General features: G+C 43.6%; 1 protein-coding gene across 1 annotated transcript; it reads left to right on the top strand.

Annotated features, from left to right (window-relative positions):
* The first annotated feature begins 2,067 nt into the window (after positions 1-2,067).
* Positions 2,068-17,094, top strand: LOC133363624 (alcohol dehydrogenase 1-like). The gene is made up of 9 exons (XM_061582891.1): positions 2,068-2,283; positions 6,756-6,857; positions 8,038-8,179; positions 9,485-9,572; positions 9,675-9,894; positions 10,038-10,298; positions 13,265-13,400; positions 14,415-14,553; positions 16,938-17,094. Exons 1-9 carry the CDS (start codon positions 2,266-2,268, stop codon positions 16,960-16,962), a joined length of 1,131 nt encoding a protein of 376 aa, XP_061438875.1. The 5' UTR covers positions 2,068-2,265; the 3' UTR covers positions 16,963-17,094.
* Positions 17,095-19,817: the final 2,723 nt, after the last annotated feature.

A 19,817-nucleotide genomic window follows, 5' to 3' on the forward strand; every position in this document is an offset into this window, starting at 1 on the left:
GGTGGTTCCATTCTTACTTGGCTGGCTGGCTCCAGAAGGTGGTTCTTGGGGAGCACCGCTTGGCTCCATGGGCTTTCCAGTATGAGGTCCTGCAGGGGTCATTTCTGTCCACAATGTTGTTTAGCATCTACATGAAACCACTGAGTGTAGTTATATGGAGTTTTGGAGTACGTTTTTATCAGTATGTTGATGACACACAGCTCTATTTCTCCTTTTCATCTTCTGCAGGTGAGGCAGTGGATGTGCTGAATCAGTGCTTGGTTACAGTAATGGACTGGATGAGAGCCAATAAACTGAAGTTTAATCCAGACAAGACTGGGATGCTGTTGGTGGGTGGTTCCTCTGACTGGCTGAGTAGTGTGCGGCCTGCTCTAGATGGGGTCATACTCCCTCTGAAGGAGCAGGTTCATAGTTTGGGGGTTCTCCTACATCCACTGCTGCCGCTTGAGGCACAGGTGGCCTCAGTGGCACAGAGTGCCTTCCATCAGCTTAGGCTGGTGGCCCAACTGCGACCCTATTTGGACAGGGATAACCTGGCTATAGTAATTATGCTCTGGTAACCTCAAGGTTGAATTATTGCAATGAGCTTTACATGGGGCTGCCTTTGAAAATGGTTCGGAAGCTTCAATGAGCGCAGAATGCAGCTGCCTCATTGTTGATGGGTTCAAGGCAAACAGAACATACAACACCTATCCTGTTGCAATTGCATTGTCTGCCTATACACTTCCAAGCCCAATTCAAAGTGCTGGTTTTGACCTATAAAGCTCTGTAGGGGTCAGGACCCCAGTATCTTTTGGAACCCCTGCGCCAACATGAAACTACCCAGAGCCTTAGATCTTCCTCTGAGGCTCTTGTCCAGGGCCCCCCTTTGAGGGAAGCTCAAAGAGGGTGTTTATTTATTTATTTATTATTTGATTTATATCCCACCCTTCCTCCCAGCAGGAGCCCAGGGCGGCAAGAGTCCAGGGTGTTGACAAGGAAGAGAGCCTTTTCAGTTGTGGCTCCACACCTGTGGAATATGCTCCCCAGTGAAGTCTGCCTGGTGCCGTCATTGATATCTTTTCAGTGCCAGGTAAAGACATACCAGACATTTCATAGATTGAGATGATATTTTGTTCTTAATATGCTGCCAAACCTTCATGTGGCTGTGTGGGGGTGGTATTGCTATTGTTTTGTTGTTGTTTGTTATGTTTTTATAATGTGTTTTATTTGTTTTGTTTTAACATTGTGTAAGTCACTTGGGGACCTTTGAGTATCAAGCAACTAATAAATCCAATTATTATTGTTGTTGTTGTTGTTGTTAAACATCCAGGACTAGAGGCAGCATACCTCTGAACTCCAGTGAACAATAATGGCAGAGGTCTGCTGTCCTCATGCCTTGCTTGTGGGCTTCCCATAGGCATTTGGTTGGTCTGTAGTCTGAGCGAACAGGGCTCTTCTGATGTTCTTACGTTAACGGAGTGTATGCACACTTTGCATTGACCACCAACACAGTTAGTTCTAACAGGGCAATTTCTACCCCTACTCCCCTATCCAGTTTATTTCAGTGTATATTTAGAAAAGAGATTCCAGCCTGCATTTGTTATTGTGAACACATATGGGGTGTTCCCATCCCATGTAACATCCAACAAGTGTACACCCTTTCAAGAGACAGCTTGTACATCGTTTTCAGTGTAACTTGTGAAAAAGCCTATCACCAATTCATTCACTACAAAAATGTCATGGGAGGGGGGAGATTATAGCTTCCTTAGCTCCTGTTTCTAGAACTGAGGATGGAACAGATATAACATAAAGTTTGCAAAAACATAGGGATATTTTCAGGTAAGATAATAAAACCCCATAAGGGTCAAAATAAAGTATGCCTGGCAAAACAAAAACCCGCAGTGCAAGCTTGTGTAAAGATTTGTCCTTTCCTTTCTACCTCTGACTCTCTGGTGCTCCTTCCACTCTCTGACTCCTGGTGCTCCTTCTCATATATATGCTTCGCTATCGGAGTCAGTTGAAGGTATGTCGGCAAGGAGCTCGGTCCGCTGCTGCTGCCCCCATCGCTCAGCAATTGACTACATCCCCCAGAGTCCCCCGCGGTTAGTCTATGGCAGGCAAAGGGGTGAGAGGGCTTTGGCCCCAAAGGAATCTCAACGTTGAGGGGTAGAGGCTCAGAACTGGAGACTGGGGCTAGTCATTGTTTCTGCTTCCCAAAACCCGAATCGGGGAAACTCTCCAGAAGGGGCGGACAGATTCCTGAGCGCAAACGAGTGCTCAAGCATGGATACTCCTGGGAAAGTAAGAAGAAAACAGTTTCTCTTTTTCGTGTCGAAGAAGTCGTCTAAGGCTGCCCCATTTACCTGACTGGGAGTAAGCCCTCCTGAATGCAAGAGTACTGAATGCAAGAGTACTTCTGAGTAGACATTGTTAGGATTGCGCTGTAAGTGCAATTCAGTGGGACTTACTTCCGAGTCAGCATACTTAGGATCGCATTACACCGAGGATGGGGAAACTGACATTCCAGATGTTGTTGGACTGCAACTCCCATAAGCCCCAGCCAGTGGTCGGGGATGATAGGAGTTGGAGTCCCACAGCACCTAGAGGGCCACAGGGTTCCCACACTTGTGTTAATACGGTTTCTGATCATGGTAGCATTTAGAGCTTTGGTTACTCTGCAGTTCTGGCTGTGGAAATGGGAAGAAAGAAAACTTAGCTGCGTTAAGAATTGCATTTGATCCTGAAATAGTTGCCTTTCAACCAACTGCCTTTACATACATATGAAGATGAATGTGTGAGGATTTCTCTGTAATACATACTTACTTTGGGGGTAAGTTCCATTGGAGTCAATAGGGCTTACTTCTGAGTAGACAGGTATAACAAGCTTTGCCAACCTGGTGCCCTCCAGATGTTTTGGCTTACAACGCTCATCACCCCCAGTCAGATGGGTCTAGGGTTGATGGGAGTTGTAATCTAATATCATCTAGAGGGCACTAGGCTAGCAATGGCTGATGTATGACTGTGCTTCAAAAATCCTGTTGCTATAGTTATGGGTTGGAAATGTACACAGCGAAACTATGGCTGAAAGCAAAGTAATCATATTAATAGATCACATGATGGAAAGAGTTATGTGGAAGCATTGATATTATCATTATTATTACTATTACTGCTACTACTACTTTGTTGTTCTTATGTGTTGTTGTTCTTATGTGCCTTCAAGTTGATTATGACTTATGGCAACCCTATGAATCAGCGACTTCCACGATGATGTTAATGATTATGATGATGATGATCCAGGCCTGCACAATTTGAGACCAAGCTGAATACACTACACCAGCCATGTGTTTTTGATGCCTCCCTGGCATTAGACACACAGTGTTGTGTGACTATCAATATGTGGCAGATCACAACAGTACATGGAGGGGCTGTAACTCAGTGGTAGAGCAACTGCCTTGCATGCAGAAGATCTCAGGGTTAATCCCCACATCTCCAGGTAGGGCTGGGAGAGAATTCTGCCTGAAACCCTGGAAAACCACTGCCAGTCAGTGTTGACAATATTGAGCTGGATGGACCAATGGCCTGATCCAGTAGAAGGCAGCTCCCATTGTTCCCATGGCTGGTGAGACTTGTTTGGCTTCATGAGTCACAAGTTGCACCTACATGGAAATTTATATCTCTCAGCTTCTCACTTTAATCCTATGCATGTTCAGTTGGAAGTAAATCCCACAGTATTCAGAGGGTTTTACATTTAGCTCAGCGTAAGTATGATTGTAGGCTTAATTTCCATGCCTTGTCAAGAGTTTTGGAATAGCAACTGCAGACTGCAATCTTCAAACATTTTCTGTGGACTGGCTATACCTCAATTAATTTGGGATTATGTTAATCAGTTTTAGCTAAGCTGCCATCCATTGCACATTAACTATGAAATAACTGTGGAATCCTGTGCATGTCTACTTAGAAGTAAGCACCATTGCATTCAATGGCCCTTGCCCCCATTGAACTCACTTCTTGGTGGGACACTGGAGAATGTTGATCACTTCCTGTATCTTGGCAGCCATCTCTCTGTAAAAGCTGACATCGATGCTGAAATTTAACATCGTCTGAGTTCTGCGAGTGCGGCATTCTCCCGAATGAAGCGTAGAGTGTTCAAGGATCAGGATATTCGCAGGGAGACCAAAATGCTTATTTACAAATCCATTGTACTACCGATCTTACTGTACATCTGTGAAACATGGACCATTGATAAAAGCCACTCCTACATGCCTTCTTAAGATCTATTTTGGGGTTTCCCAGATGCGTTCCTGGGGCTTCCCTTATGCTAGAAGTCGGTTTACACTCTGTAAACTGCCTAGCATGGCTGCACACTATTTACTATTGGCTTCGAAGCTTTTCTAAGCCTACTCCTGAATCCCTTGTTAGACAGATCTTAAACCCCTTGTATAATGCCTCATGGTTTAACCTGGTCACACAAAAAATAGCATCAATAGGTCTCTCCCCAGTAGATCTTCAGGGAATGGAATTAATTGTGGCCAAGGCAACGGTAAAACAACGTCTGGAGGATATTGATAATCAGGAGTTATATGCAGCAGCTTCTGGTCCATGTTCCCCCCATGCCCTGGGCTTAGCTGTAACACCTAGTAAAGAAGGGATGCAATATCTAACCTGGCTCTCTGTTCCAAAGTACAGGTGGGCTTTTTGTTTTGATGTACTACCCTCCAAACTTTTGGAGGGTAGATATAAGAAGTTATCAAGAAATCAAAGATATTGCCTTTGTGGTATATGTGAAGTGGAGTTGATTCTGCATGTCCTTTTTAAATGTAAATTGTATGCTCAAGTTAGAAATGATCTCTTATCTCCCATTACTCATGCTATTTCTGGTTGTACGATGGATGCTCTTTTACTAATTCTCCTCCAGGGTCTGGATAAAGATATCACCTTATCTGTAGCCAAATTTCTGAACCAGGCCATGACGATAAGAAAGAATCTGATCAAGTATAATCCTTGATTTGTAAATTTGATAACCTTTGCTTAAGTTCATATATCTATTGTCACTCTGCTATGTGATTATTGTTGTTATGTATATGATATGTCTGTGGACTATGCAATAAAGATTGATAACACCACTCCCAACTTCTTGAAATATTCCACCAATGCTACCTCCGGAAAATTCTGCAAATTACTTGGGAAGACAGGCGGACTAATGTTAACATTTTGGAAGAAGCAAAGACTACCAGTGTTGAAACAATGATCCTTCAACATCAACCTCGCTGGACCAGCCATGCTGTTTGAATGCCTGATCACCGTCTTCCAAAGCAGCTACTTTACTCCCAACTTAAGGATGGAAAATGGAATATCGGTGGACAGCAAAAGAGGTTTAAAGATGTTCTTAAAGCGAATCTAAAAAAATATAACATGAGCATCGAGAAATGGGAAGCCTTGGCCCATGAACGTCCCAAATGGAGGTCGACTATTATCAAAGGTGCTGTGGACTTCAAAAAAGCATGAATACAGGGTGAACAGGACAAACAAGCTAAGCGGAAGGCACGTCAAACAAATCCTCATCGCGACCATCTTCCATCTGGAAACCTATGTCCTCACTGTGGGAGGCTGTGTGGATCTAGAATTGGCCTCCACAGTCACTTATGGGCCCACTGTTAAATACCTTATCTTGGAAGACAATCTTACTCGGCCACGAGTGATCGCCAATGAATGTAAATGCCCAAGGGAGGTCTCAATCCTATTTCAGCCTGTTGCACCACTAGACTCCCGAAACTCATCCCTGCCCATTGCCAAAGCTGGCTGGAGCTGATGAGAATTGTGGTCCAGCAACACCTGGAGGGTATCACATTGTCTACCCCACCAGTAGATGATGCTGTGTTAAATGGATCATTGGTTTGTCTCAGTATAAGGCAATGAAATGAAATACTTTTTGCAATATTCTGCATTTCATTTTCCTCTGACCTCACTGTTTACAATCCCACCCACCAAACCATGTCTATATGTAACTCAGGATAACACTGATGAAGTGGACTATACTCCACAAAAGCTTGTGCCACAGTTATGCCACTCTCTATTGGTATTGTTGCAAGAAACAAACAGAGCTACCCCTCTGAGGAAATGTAATTCTTTATAAAATAGGGGTAGCCTTCCCTAATCTGGTGCCCTCAAGATGTTTGGGACTCCAGCTCCCATCAGCCCCAGCCAGCACAGCCGTGTTGATTGGGGCTGATGGGAATTGAAGTCCAAAATATCTCAAGAGCACCACATTGCAGAAGGCTTGAATAAGGCTCAGAATGGGCATTTAATTTTTCTGTCCTGGAAAGGGGCTTAAGGAGGAACTGATCTGCTACTACTACTTTGCTTATTTCACAAGTGGGAAACTTGTGTGGATCCCTGCCCCCCAATGGTTTGGACTCCAACTTCCATCGTTCGTGACTATTGGCTATGCTGATGGGAATTAGAGTCCAACAACAACATCTGGAGGGCTGCAGGTTCTCCATCCCTGCTCTAGGCCTATATAGAGATACCAGGTTGCATCCTGGAAAGTGACACTAGATAATCTCTGCTGGAGCAGAAAAAAAAGCAGGCACAGCTACTTCAACCTGCTTTTCCTTCCTTTTCTGCCTGTTGTAGTGAACAAGATTCCAGGTAGGCTGCAACTTGCAACTGTACGAGCATGGGCTCTTTCTGTCCTCTGTTCTCATCCACTGTTTCTCCTCCCCAGCAGGCCATAGGATTGGACTGAACATCTCAGCGTCCCTTTGTTTTTACAGATTATCAAGTGCAGGGCTGCTGTTGCTTGGGCAGTAGGGAAGCCGCTTTCTATTGAAGAGGTGGAAGTTGCACCGCCAAAGTCTCATGAAGTTCGTGTTAAGGTAGACAAATACTTTGCAGCAACTCTTTCTCCTCCTCTGCTATGTGGAGTATTTTTCTTACTGATGTTCGACTTGTGTCTGTTATTGTTCTGTTTCTCCGGCTCTTTGAGAACTGGTTTGTCAAATAGATTGTATTACAGTTGTGAGGTGTGGTAGTGGTAGGAAACTAAGAGAAGGATCAGGCCAGAGTAGAATTTCATTCTTAATTTGATGCTGATGCTGATTATATGAATGCACTTATTTATTTGTTTAATTTATGAGTCACTTCCCATAAAGCATCCTTAAACCAATTATACAATAAAGGCATAGGCTTAGATACAGCAAGTTGAAGTATATATTGAAGAAATATATTAAAACAATTTCAAATCCAATAAAGACAGACTGACATTCAACAAAAATAAGAGGCTTTAATCAAGGCTATCTTACTGCTTTATGTTAACTTATAAACAATTGCAATCTTAAGCTTAATTTGATACATATTACTTTGATATAAAATCATGGCACCTTTCACTTGCACAACATTCAAAACTCCATACTTAATATTATGCTGTGAATCACTGCAAAGGGAAATTGAGGAAGCCATCAGACTAGAGCTGCCTTTACCAACTTGGTGTCCTCCAGATGTTTTGGACTGCAACACCCATCAGCTCCAGCCAGCTGCTAGGGCAAAAATGAAATGGACTGCCTTCAAGTCAATCCCAACTTATGGTGACCCTATGAATGGGGTTTTCATGGTAAGCGGTATTCAGAGGGGGTTTACCATTGCCTCCCTCTGAGGCTAGTCCTCCCCAGCTGGCTAGGGCCTGCTCAGCTTGCCACAGCTGCACAAGCCAGCCCCTTCCTTGTCCGCAACTGCCAGCTGGGGGGCAAGTGGGTTCCTTGGGACTATGCAGCTTGCCCACGGCTGCACAGGTGGCAGGGCACGTAACCCCTGAGCCACTCACTGTGGGGGTGATCTTTAGCTGGCTCTTGACACCCAGGAGACACGAGCGGGGATTTGAACTCACAGACTCTGGACTCCCAGCCAGGCTATGCTCCCCACTGTGCTATACCAGCTGTTACGCTGCTAGGGCAGGTGGGTGTTATAGCCCAAAACATCTGGAGGGCACCAGCTTGACAAAAGACTGGACTAGAATAGAGCACAGGGCAATGCAAAGAAATGTGCATCCTTCTCTTACAGATAACAGCCACAGGGATATGTGGAACCGACGACCATGTTCTGATAGGTTCTTTCCCTAAAGTTGAGTATCCTGTTATTCCTGGCCATGAAGGAGCTGGAATTGTAGAGAGCATTGGCGAGGGAGTGACTTGCGTGAAACCAGGTACATAATAGGACAGGATCTAACACTTTAAAATGTATTTTAACATCTTTCTTAGTATCATGGGTATCCAGCGCAATTGGACAATGCGCCATTATGGTAAAATCTACACTTGCCCCAGTACCTCTTTATTGTATAGTTTATTCCTGGTGAACCAGTGCTCATCTTTGAATGTTTCCAAAACATAACTGCTTTTTCCTCTCTGGATTATGGGCTCCTTTTATTTATTTATTTATTTTCTTAACAATAGCATTCAGGTGTGTGTGTGTGCGTGTGCGTGCAGACGCACACAAGAGAGAGAGAGAGAGAGAATGTGTGGATAGAAACTGACTTAACCTGCTAGTTCCTGATTTCATCGTCCCTGAGTACTGGCTGTGGTTGCTTGGACTGATGGGAGTTGTAATCCAAAACATCTTGAGGGAATTAGGTTGGTGAAGGCTACCCTATCCCATGACATGGTATTTTTCCCCCTATAAAAATGTATATTCTGCTCTGCTGGTGCTTATGCATCATTCAGGGAAGCTAAGAGCAATGAAACCAACCATATTTTTTAATACATGTTATATATAAATAACATGAAAGAGAATCTTAGGCTGATCCCTCATCCTTTGACACACTTGTTCCTAATGTGCAGATAGGGAAAGTTTCAAATATCTAAATCAGGGGTGGGGAACTTGTGGCCCTCCAAGGGGTAGGTGGACTACACCTCCCATCAACCCTGAGCATTGGCCATGCTGGCTCGGGCTGATGGAGGTTAGAGTCCAACAACATCTGGAATGTCACAGGTTCCCCTTCCCTGATGTCAACCTTCCTGCTGCAGCCTGAAGTTACATGCCCAGAAGAAGTTCCGCCGCTTAATTGTGAGGAACAAACAATAAACAGGCTCCTTATCTTCTTTGCTGAAGTGGACAACAGGCTTGAGCACTTGCTGTTTGAGGGCCTCTTCAGACAGCTGTTTATGTCACCAAATATTTCTTGTTTATATAATTATACTACAGCTTTCCTGTTAATTCTTTCCTATTAGAATTCTTTTCCCCTGAGTGACTCTTTGTTGTAGCAAAAGAGCTGTGTGATGATGTTATCTCGGACTCTTGCCTCATGATCACTCCACTGAGCTTTTTTGAAGACACAATGAGCTGTGAGCTTAATTTTTGTAGGTGCATTTAGAAACCTGGTTTACCATTCTGAAAAACCACCAGGGAAAGTCAGTCTGTGGCAATTTTGCCATATAAAAAATAGTTATGTACGCAGTATCTCTTTGTTAGGATGTTTCTACCTAGTGTATTTTTCCACCCCTTTTATTTCTAGGAGATAAAGTAATACTTCTTTGTCTGCCCCAGTGTGGAGAATGTGCCTCATGTTTGAAATCTAACACCAACTGTTGCCTGAAAACCCAGTGAGTTAATCTGGACATTTCTCTTGTATTTCTCTTTTGAGTATTGGCAATACAAGGTGCAATTTTTTTTGTTATTGAGACGTTCTGATGTCTCTGAAACAGCCTTTGCGAACCACAAAACCTAATGCCAGACAAAACGAGCCGATTTACCTGCAAAGGCAAGCAAGTTCATCACTTCCTTTGGATCAGCACTTTCTCCGAATATACAGTCATGCCTGATTCAACCATTGTGAAAATTGATGATGATGCCCCTCTGGAAAAGGTCTGTCTGTTTGGCTGTGGATTTTCTACTGGTTATGGGGCTGCCCTCAATACAGCCCAGGTGAGGAATTGTGTTTACATGCTCCATTAGTGTTGCTTGCTAGTCTTGTTAAATTCTGTGTAACAGAGACCTCCTCTAACCTGATAGTGCCATATTCTTCAGCTAAGATTTATCCTGGTCCCCTTTCCTCCATGGCTGTATAGGTCACGCCTGGTTCCACCTGTGCCATCTTTGGTTTGGGAGGAGTTGGCCTTTCTGCGGTCATGGGATGCAAAGCAACTGGAGCTTCCCAGATCATTGGGATCGACATTAACAAAGACAAATTTGTAAAGGCGAAAGAACTGGGAGCCACTGAATGCCTTAACCCTCAGGATTACAAGAAGCCCATTCAGGAGGTCCTGGTTGAAATGACTGGTCATGGTGTTGACTATGCATTTGAGGTCGTTGGATGTTTGGATACACTGGTATGTGCTGTATTTCTGGTTCCACTTTGTGTTCTGATAGCAGATTCAAGGTGTACAGCATTTTATATTTTCCTGGAAAACAAAGTGCTTTAGAGGACTGATTTTCAATTTTTCTACCTTTTCAGCAATCTATTCCCCATCAGCTGGACCACCAATTATGCCTACATGCCTGTTACAAAGCCCTTGCATGTTGGTGGAGGGTGCTAGGGTTCATACACAATGCAGTCTAAGCTCCACTAACACCCTGCAAGAACTGAGATTTCATCCTAACACAATACCCTGTAGCTGCATGCTACATGGAAAGATCAATAGTATTTAGCAAGGAATAGTATTCACCTGCCAGTATTGATCTTCTTATAAGTGAAATCTTAATAAATTTTCTAGAAATGCCAGGAATCCTGGAAACATTATGGACTGCTTCATTTGTAACATTAAACCATAGTTTGGTGCTACATGAACAAGTCCCTAAGATCCCTTGGGCTTGTGAACGACTCTCCACCTCCCTCCTCCCCTCGTGCACTACAATTCCCTTCATGGCTTGTTGCTAATCATAGTTGCAGTTTCTTCCAAACTGGCAAATTATTATTTTGGCTTGTCCTGCAAACAAGGACTGGGATGTATGGTTTGATTGCATTTTTCAGTTTAGGTTGCAAGCAAACTGATCTGTTGCAAATGAAGGAAGGGGAGGGTGGGGCAAATTGCATGAGCCCAGGGTTCCTTAAAGGCTGATTCATGTACCACCAAACCGTGGTTTGATGTTATGTCTCACCCACTTGATGGATCATCACCTTGTAGTGCTGAATGGGCTTATGTGTTCCAATGAACCCTATGAGCGATGCTGTTGGGAGTCATGTACTCTCAGCAGGGTCACCCGTGGTGATAAGGTCAAGGTAGAGGAACCAGACAAAGAATGATCCAAGAATGTCCTCAACAGCAGAACAGGCGGAGGATAACAATGTGTATGTTGCAATAGCTGTGAAGGCGAATGAAGGCTGCAGCAGACAAAAGACTTCCAATCGTCATGGTATCCATGCCATTGGATCAAAGCCTTTTTCTGTCAAGATTGTGTGTTGATTGTTGTGTGCTGATCTCCCCACATAATACAAATTCATGCACAGGCATCTTCCAACCAAATTACCTTGGAAGACAATCTTACTCGGCCACGAGTGATCACCAATGAATGAAAATGAAAGTTATGAACTGTCTGAATTGGCCCAGTGTGATTCCCTGCAACAATGGTTTTCAAAGAGTCAACATCTGCAAGGAACTCAGAGTTGTGATCTTGGCTTGAAATAGTCTGAGAGACAGTGACTTGTTGAATGCCAGACTGTAAACTTCATAGCTGACTATGAGAAACAACCTGGGTCACTGTATGCACTATTGTATTCATTCATTCATTCATTCAATCATAAAAGCATTTATTACATTTGTAATTTATTACCTATTACAATCCATTTCAAGTCAGTGTACAAGTTAAAATGATTTTAAAAAATCACAATACTATAAATAATATGCAACTGATACCTCAAAGGGCATCATTGATAAATTCCTAACATTAAATGCCAGAAGGGGGTTGAGTGTACAGGTATGTTTTTTTGCTGCCCTGGGCTCCTGCTGGGAGGAAGGGCGGGATATAAATCAAATAATAGATAATAATAAATAAACAAGCACCCAAATAGCATCAGTGCTGCAGTAAATCAAATACTGGTTTGGCATAGATCAAATATTGATTAGAAGCTGTCTTTCAAGTTATAATACGTCCTCTTGGTGTTTCTTGAAACTTGCTTAAAATCAGATAGTGTTCACCAAGGATTACTCCAGAAATGTTTCTTAAAAGCATTTATTTGGCAACTAATCTTTCATGTTTTCAAATACATTTTCTTCAAAATGAATGTGATAGTCTGTTCAGACAAGCTTCCTGCACTTTTAGGATGATCCTTGCAAGCTAAACCAAAAGGAGAGGATGCCAAGTGAGTACATTAAAGAGGTAGCCGTTGTTTTGGTAGCTCAGTTCCTGCTATGCAGACTGCAGAGCCTGGACTAGGACAGTGGTGAGCCAGTATGGGAGGAAATTAGTGCTGTGCCAAAATCTCTTCTTCAGTTTTTCAAACGTTTTCTTCTTCTGTGAAAGAAAGTTCCATTTTTGTGCCTCATCCTCAGGGCCCTATAGATTTTTTTTAGAATTTCAGTAGGTGCAAGGTTTTGAACTTACGTTATCATTGCAAGGTGACCATTGGTGGGGTGCTATTTTTCTTTCCAGTCAACATTTTTACAGCACTCTGCAGCCTCCCCAGCTGCCCGCACTTGCTGATCTGAAAAAGTCCCATTTGAACAGTTACCTTATGATGTCTTCCTCTGGGCTTTCATTGAAGTGTGGGTAACCGGAAAGGCTGCAAAATGGAGACCACAGGTCAGATTATTTGAAGAATGAAGCAAAGGACACTCATTGGGGGAAGGGCCATAGCTCAGTGGTAGAGCATCTGCCTTGAATGCAGAAGGTCCCAGATGCAATCCCTGACATGTCCAGGTAGGGATGAGAGAGACTCCTGCTTGAAACCCTGGAGAGCTGCTGCCATTCAGTGTAGATGTTACTGAAATTGATGGACCAAAGGGTCTGACTCAGTATGGCAGCTTTCTATGTTCCTATAAACACCTCTCAGCCACCCATGACAAAAAACCCTTCCTTCAAACATAAGAACTTCACTAATATTTTCTCTCCATTTATTTCTGAGTGCAATTTCTTCTCACATTAATTGATGGAGAATGGTTTTTCAAAATGAGCGAAAACTTTGGCACTGCACTGGAGGCTGCATGAATTATGGCTGCATGAGCACTGGATGTATACTGCATAAATCATTCTTTATTATCCTCCAGAACTGTTGTGCAGTGCATCTTTAGCGCCATAAAAATGTCACTACACCTTTTCATGACAACAACCTGTTTAAATTATTTCCTACTTCAATTAGACAGCTGCTCTGGCATCCTGCCACATGGGCTGTGGAGTCTGCGTGATGGTTGGCGTTCCTCCTTTAGGCTCTCAACTCTCCTTCGATCCTATGCTGCTTTTTACAGGACGCACCTTGAAAGGGAGTTTTATTGGAGGTATGGTGATGCACCATGAATGAGTGAACCTGTTGATCTGTGAACATTTCCCAATTTCCTTGTTCAGTGAAACTCTGAATGGGTCATAAAATTGTTTTAATATGACGAATGCTGATCATTACTGACTATATTTATTAGTCGCACAAGATCTAACATTCTCTGGATGACATGCAGCATACAATGAAAACCGTACTATTAGCTATTAAGCAACCTTAAAGCAATCGGTTTAAAACTGAGAGAAAATCAAAAACCTTACCAACAGCACACAACTACAGCTTGAAACATTCCAAGGGTAAAACAGCTGTTTAAAAAAATCTGATTTAAAAGGTCTGTGAGAATAAAAGGTCTTCATCTGATAATGAAACTACATTAAATTAGGCATCTGGCAAGCCTCACTAGTGAACACATTCCACAAACAAGGGGCTACTAGTGAGAAGGCCCTTCCTCTTATCTCCACTTCCAAGCAGTAGCAGACAATGTGGTGGCACTCATCTGAAAAGAGAGGGGACGGCTTTGTGGTGCTCACCTCCAGTTAGTCATGTCACTGGTGATTACCAGGAGGTAGAGAGGCAAGGCTGACTTTTTGCAAATGCACCAGTGGAGCCAATCTGGTGCTCCTGCTAGTGCATTTGTACCACCCCAACCTTGCCATCACCTTGTCCCTCTCCCCCCACCTCCTAGTAAACGGCAATGCGGTGACACAACCAACCGGAATTCAGGTGAGCGCTGCCACCCCCACCATGCCATTTGCTACTGCTTGCAGGGACGCACAGAGAAGGGCATCTGTTGATGGACCTAGGGCACGGATTGGTATTTATTTAAAGAGGGATTCCTTCAGAGACCTGCAACCCCAAGCCACATAGAGCTTTAAAGGTTAAACCCTGCACTTAGAATTGGCCCTGGGAATGGACTTTACAGGACACTTGAGCCATTGTTGTGACATGCAAAAAGGTTCATGGGGACTGAACTTGACAACATTGTGTGGTTGGTGCATTGCTTTGTTTTGTTTCCCAGGATGGAAGATGAAAGATGCTATCCCTCAATTGGTATCCGGTTACATGGAGGAGAAATTTAAATCAGACGTTTTAATAAGCCACACTTTGCCATTCAGCAAGATCAATGAAGGGTTTGATTTGCTTCATGCTGGAAAGAGGTGAGATTTGTGATTTGTTGGTGCTTGCTTTTAACTGAGGCAGCTTAAGCACAGGATCCAAATGTCAATATAATAGAGCTTTCCCCCCCCCTTTTCTTTTTATAACAGAACTTCTTAATGCTTTGACATCCTCAGGAACTGACCTCCTGGAGATTTGTCTGAGAATGAGAGATTGGCACTAATTACTATTCGGGGATTAGAGTATTCTGATATTTGTAGAATAGAGCAGCAAAGCCATTAAACCTATGCATTGCAAGACCTGTTTCAACAAAATCCTGACCTCAGTCCTCCCATGTCGCCCCACAACCCTTTGGGGAAGGCTTATACCACTGGAGCCATATTGTTGGAAGGCGTCTAGCAGACTCTCTATTTCAACTGAGTTAGTTACATTTTTTTTAATCCTATGCTTCCCCTAAGGATGGCGTAGAAGGTTTGCCCGCTCTATTGATTGCAACAACCCTGTGAGGTAGGCCAAGAAATACTGACTGGCCCAAACCCACCCAAGTGAACATTGTGGCTGAGTGAGAATTTGAACCCAGAACTCCCCGTCTTAGGCTGACACTATCTATCCACCATACCAGCTCTCTAGTTCAATCTCCATGTTTGAGGCAGGATCCTCCACCCACTAGACCAGGCTTCCCCAACCTTGGGTCCCCGGATATTGTTGGATTACAGTTCCCATCATCTCTGTTCATCAGCTGTGCTGACTGGGGCTGATGAGTCCAACAATATCTGGAGTGCCACAGGTTCCCCATTCCTCGTCTAGGGCATAGTGATCACAGCGGATCAAACTGCAGAGACTCTGAAGGAAAAACCTTTGAAGCTCTCCTGAAAGCTAGCCTAGCCCCCCCCCCCCACACACACACAACCATTTTAACAGTGGATACATGGTCCTAGTTATCCCTAAGAGGCAGATGCATTTTCCATGGTCAGCCAGCCATGTGTTGCATCTTGACCGCACTACTGGGATTCTGTTGGACAAATAGGACCTCCAACAAAATGCTGCAGTGTACAATATTCATGGCCGGCTATCTAAGACCCTGCCCTTTGCCAGGATACTCTATCATTGCCCCAACCCTCCACTGTCACATAGCATTCTGTGGCTATTGAGCATGCTCAGTTGTCATTAAGCTGTTTATAGGATGCTCCTCCCCCTCCTTTAGGAGGCTTCCTTTGCCCCAAGCCTTCTGATGCCTCCCTCTTGTATGAACTAGAACATGGACAATTGAGATGATGATCTATGTAAGATGATCTGTATATGATGGTCTCAGCTTCAGCCTCGCTTCTGGTATTGGAGCCCAGAATGGAGAAAACTGAATGGAGCAACAGTGAGGTGGAGCAGTGGGTGGGGACACCCCCCTCTTCTATGTGGCCCTTTTACTGTTTGACCCATACTCACCCACTGTTTTGTAAGCGGACATGATCAATGGCCTCGTCATACTCAGTTTGGTGGATACCAATATGATGGCGACTTAGGGAGCAATCTTAACTCCCACAGCCCAGTGGGGCTTTACTGAGTGGTGGATGTATCGGCATATCCACAGCCCTGCTGTGCACAGTGGCCGGGGTGGAAGGGGAGCGGGAGGGCAGGGAGATCACTGTGTGGAGCTGACACAGCGATGAGGTGCAAATTGAGGCTGATGCCATCACGTCATGGCAGTGGGGCCTGCATGGGATCCAATGGATCCTAGCTGGCTCATCGCCGCCCTCCGGAAAGCCCTGTTTCGGGGATTTCCATGGGATGTCACCAGTTGCTTTAGCTGCTATCAGTGCTTCTGCCCACCCACAGATGTAGAAGAGGGAGCTCCACACCATCAGAGTGACACCACATGACTCTGCTGGTGGCAGCTAGTGGAAGCTCAGCAAGACTGGGCTCCTACTGGGAGGAAGGGTGGGACATAAATCTAATAAATAGATAGACTGGGCAGAGGATACCTTTGTCCAATTTAGCACACACACACCAGTCTGGCACAAAAAGAGTTTGGATTGTTATTTGTTTATTCATTTCCATACCATAAACTCATATAGGAATATGAGAATACAGAATCTCAGTTAATAAACTTACCATAGGGCTACTGCAGTCACCTATGGTTCCAGTTCCCCATCACATGTGGCCACATAGTAAGATGAGCTTTGAAATCCTGTTGGATAGTACATGCTGACCTGACCGCATGGCCCCAAACAAGCCCCAAGAACAACAGTCATATATCTCTACTGGGTCTGGGAGTCTTCCTCTCCACAGTTCCAAAGTTGCCAGCAGCATCTGTCAACAGCATTTTGTACAAGAAATTGATGATATGAGTGTCCAAAAATAAATGTTGCTGCTTCTTTGCTTTTTTATGCCAAAGCATGTATAAAGTTAACCCTGCCTTTTTCTCTTTCAGCATTCGTATTGTCTTGGTGTTTTAAAGTTGCTGGCTTGCTGAAGCTACTTTCAGCCTGGAACTTCTCACAAAGAATTCTCTCTTCCCCAAATATTGTTGCTCTTTAAAAAAAAAAACACTATAAAATTGTTGACAGATGACTTGAAATGCTTTTCATCCTTTCTTTTTTGGGGATGGGGGAATATTGTATAAATAAACACAGTGTGGTTTATGACACAGAGGTGGTTTTACTTAGCTCTGGATGCTTAGAGAATCCATGTCATGCTCTCAAATCTAAATATCATCCAGAGTAAATAGAATCTAGAATTTCTGACCACCTAGAGGTGAGTAAAACCAGCCAACAGAAAGCTGTATCTAGGAATATAGAGACCAGTCTGTGTCAGCTTCATACATGTTCCTTCATAAGAATGTCCATCCTGTTTCTGCATTGTTCTGCAACTTAAAAAAAACACGCTTTTGGTACAGGTTTTAACCTATATATGCATTTTTATACATATGTGGGTTTGTTCTGTTTTAACTGAGAACTGCATTGCAAATTACAAAGTGCAAAATCAAATGGATAACTGTGTATTCTAATCTGTGTATTAGTCCAGGAAGTTCAATAAGGCCAATTCACTTAAAAATATGCACCAAACAAAATCCTTAAAATTTCCAACTGTACCTACGTAAACTTGATCTGGTTGTCCTGGAGAAATCCTAGTATTTCAATTGTTTAGCTTAATGGTGTTAGGATCAGACACGTTTTGTTGATTGAATTACACCTTGATGACACACTGCAAGTAAAAGTTTAAACCCATCACAACACCTCCTTAGGATTTAAAATGAGTCGCTCTACATTTGGAAAAACCCAAAGCATTCATTGCTTGGAGAGTGCACTGGATCTCAAGACAATCTTTTGTGCTGCCTGAATGTTTGTGGTGAACATGGGAAATAGGGAATACAGGTCCCTGTGTTCCATGTTCACCATGAGGTTTGAGTATTGGAAAAGACTTGAGCTCTGTTCCCACATTCCCTCCACATGCATGGCTGATGTGTGGAAGGTGGAACAGAACTATACCAATTGGACCTTCCACTGATGTCACAGACTGGCCATGCCCTCTATATCTGTGCACTGATTGCAGATGTTTGCAAAGGGGTGCCTGTGCATAAGCAATGTTCTTGCCGAGGTAAGTACTCGACATGGTGAAGTGCCTGCATGTGAAGAGCTAGCTGCTCAGGTGCCCCTTCGCAGTCTTCCTTGCTTAACGTGTAGACATTGAGGGAGGCACAGCATGCATGAAATTCATGGTCAGGGGCAGGGCCAGGAAGTGTGGGCTTGCTCCACCTCCCACCCACTAGCCCCACATATAGAAGGAATTTGGGAATAGGACTTCAGAGAGTGCTGGACTTCATGTCAAAAGAAGTATAGATACCTGTGGAGCAGTGCTTGTAAGGGGGCAGATTAAGGTGAGATACTGATACCGGCAAGGTTGGCCCTCGAACGCACAGGGTCAAGGGATCTTGCTTTCTCCCTTTCTCCGTATCTACTCAGAGTCCTTGTATGTTGAACATTTGTTCACCTAAGCTCACAGAAATGCTTGGAAAAACAGAAGGAAGTAGAAAAAGAGGAAGGCCAAACAAGAGATGGATCGATTCCATAAAGGAAGCCACAGACCTGAACTTACAAGATCTGAACAGGGTGGTTCATGACAGATGCTCTTGGAGGTCACTGATTCATAGGGTCGCCATAAGTCGTAGTCCACTTGGAGGCACATAACAACAACAAGCTCACAGATCATAGAATCATAGAATAGTAGAGTTGGAAGGGGCCTATAAGGCCATCCAGTCCAACCCACTGCTCAATGCAGGAATCCAAATCAAAGCATTCCTGACAGATGGCTGTCCAGCTGTCTCTTAAAGGCCTCCAGTGTCGGAGAGCCCACTACCTCTCTAGGTAATTGATTCTATTGTCATATGGCTCTAACAGTTAGGAAGTTTTTCCTGATGTCCAGTCGAAATCTGGTTCCTGCAACTTGAGCCCATTATTCCGTGTCATGCACTCTGGGATGATTGAGAAGAGCAGTCATTAAAAGTAGCTAGATTATAGACGGAGACTCCACTCAAGGATTCTTGGGTCTTGGGAAGAACCAGAAATGTTCTATTAGGGAGTCAAACTTCAGACAGCAGCATATTCTCATAACATATGCTATTTATTCATATCTTGCAAATACAACTATTAAAATGCATTCTAATTGGCCTTAACCATTATAGCAGCAACAGAAAATAAGGATACAAATCAGCAAAAAAGAAGCTGCTGTATATACTCATTTAACATCCAAGTTTAAGACCTTGAAGTTGAACTTACTTAAGTTACAATAGATGAAAGGACTGAGTTAAACTCTAAGGCTGCAGTCCAATACACACTGACCTAGTAAGTCCTGTGAACCCAACAGGGCTTACTTTTGAGTAGATATGTATTGGATTGCATTTTAAGTCTTGTTACAGAGCCAAAGTTACAAAGTATATGGAAATATATCTCACCCATCAGAAGACATACCTGTAGATGGGATCATCAATCCTGCAGATCTTCTTTGACCCACCTAAAGCCGAAGATGGGTACTACACCTACAGTAACTTGACTTTTTATACCCTTTCTTATCGGAGAGGGGCCATTTTGTCATGGCTTTATCAGCTGCCCTCTCTCCATGCCGCCTGTCCATGCCATCTGCCAGAGACAGCAAATGTGACTAGCTAAACTTTTTGTCAACGACTAGTTGGCTTAACTAGTTAACTTAACCAGGTGTGCCTCTCTGGTGGTTCTGGTTACAATGTCTTGGAGACTCGCCAAAAAACAGAACGCCTTAAATGGTGTTCCAGAAGCTGCTTCAACTGATAACAGAA

This window comes from Rhineura floridana, chromosome 9 (assembly GCF_030035675.1).
Source record: "Rhineura floridana isolate rRhiFlo1 chromosome 9, rRhiFlo1.hap2, whole genome shotgun sequence".
Classification (NCBI taxonomy): Eukaryota; Metazoa; Chordata; class Lepidosauria; order Squamata; family Rhineuridae; genus Rhineura; species Rhineura floridana.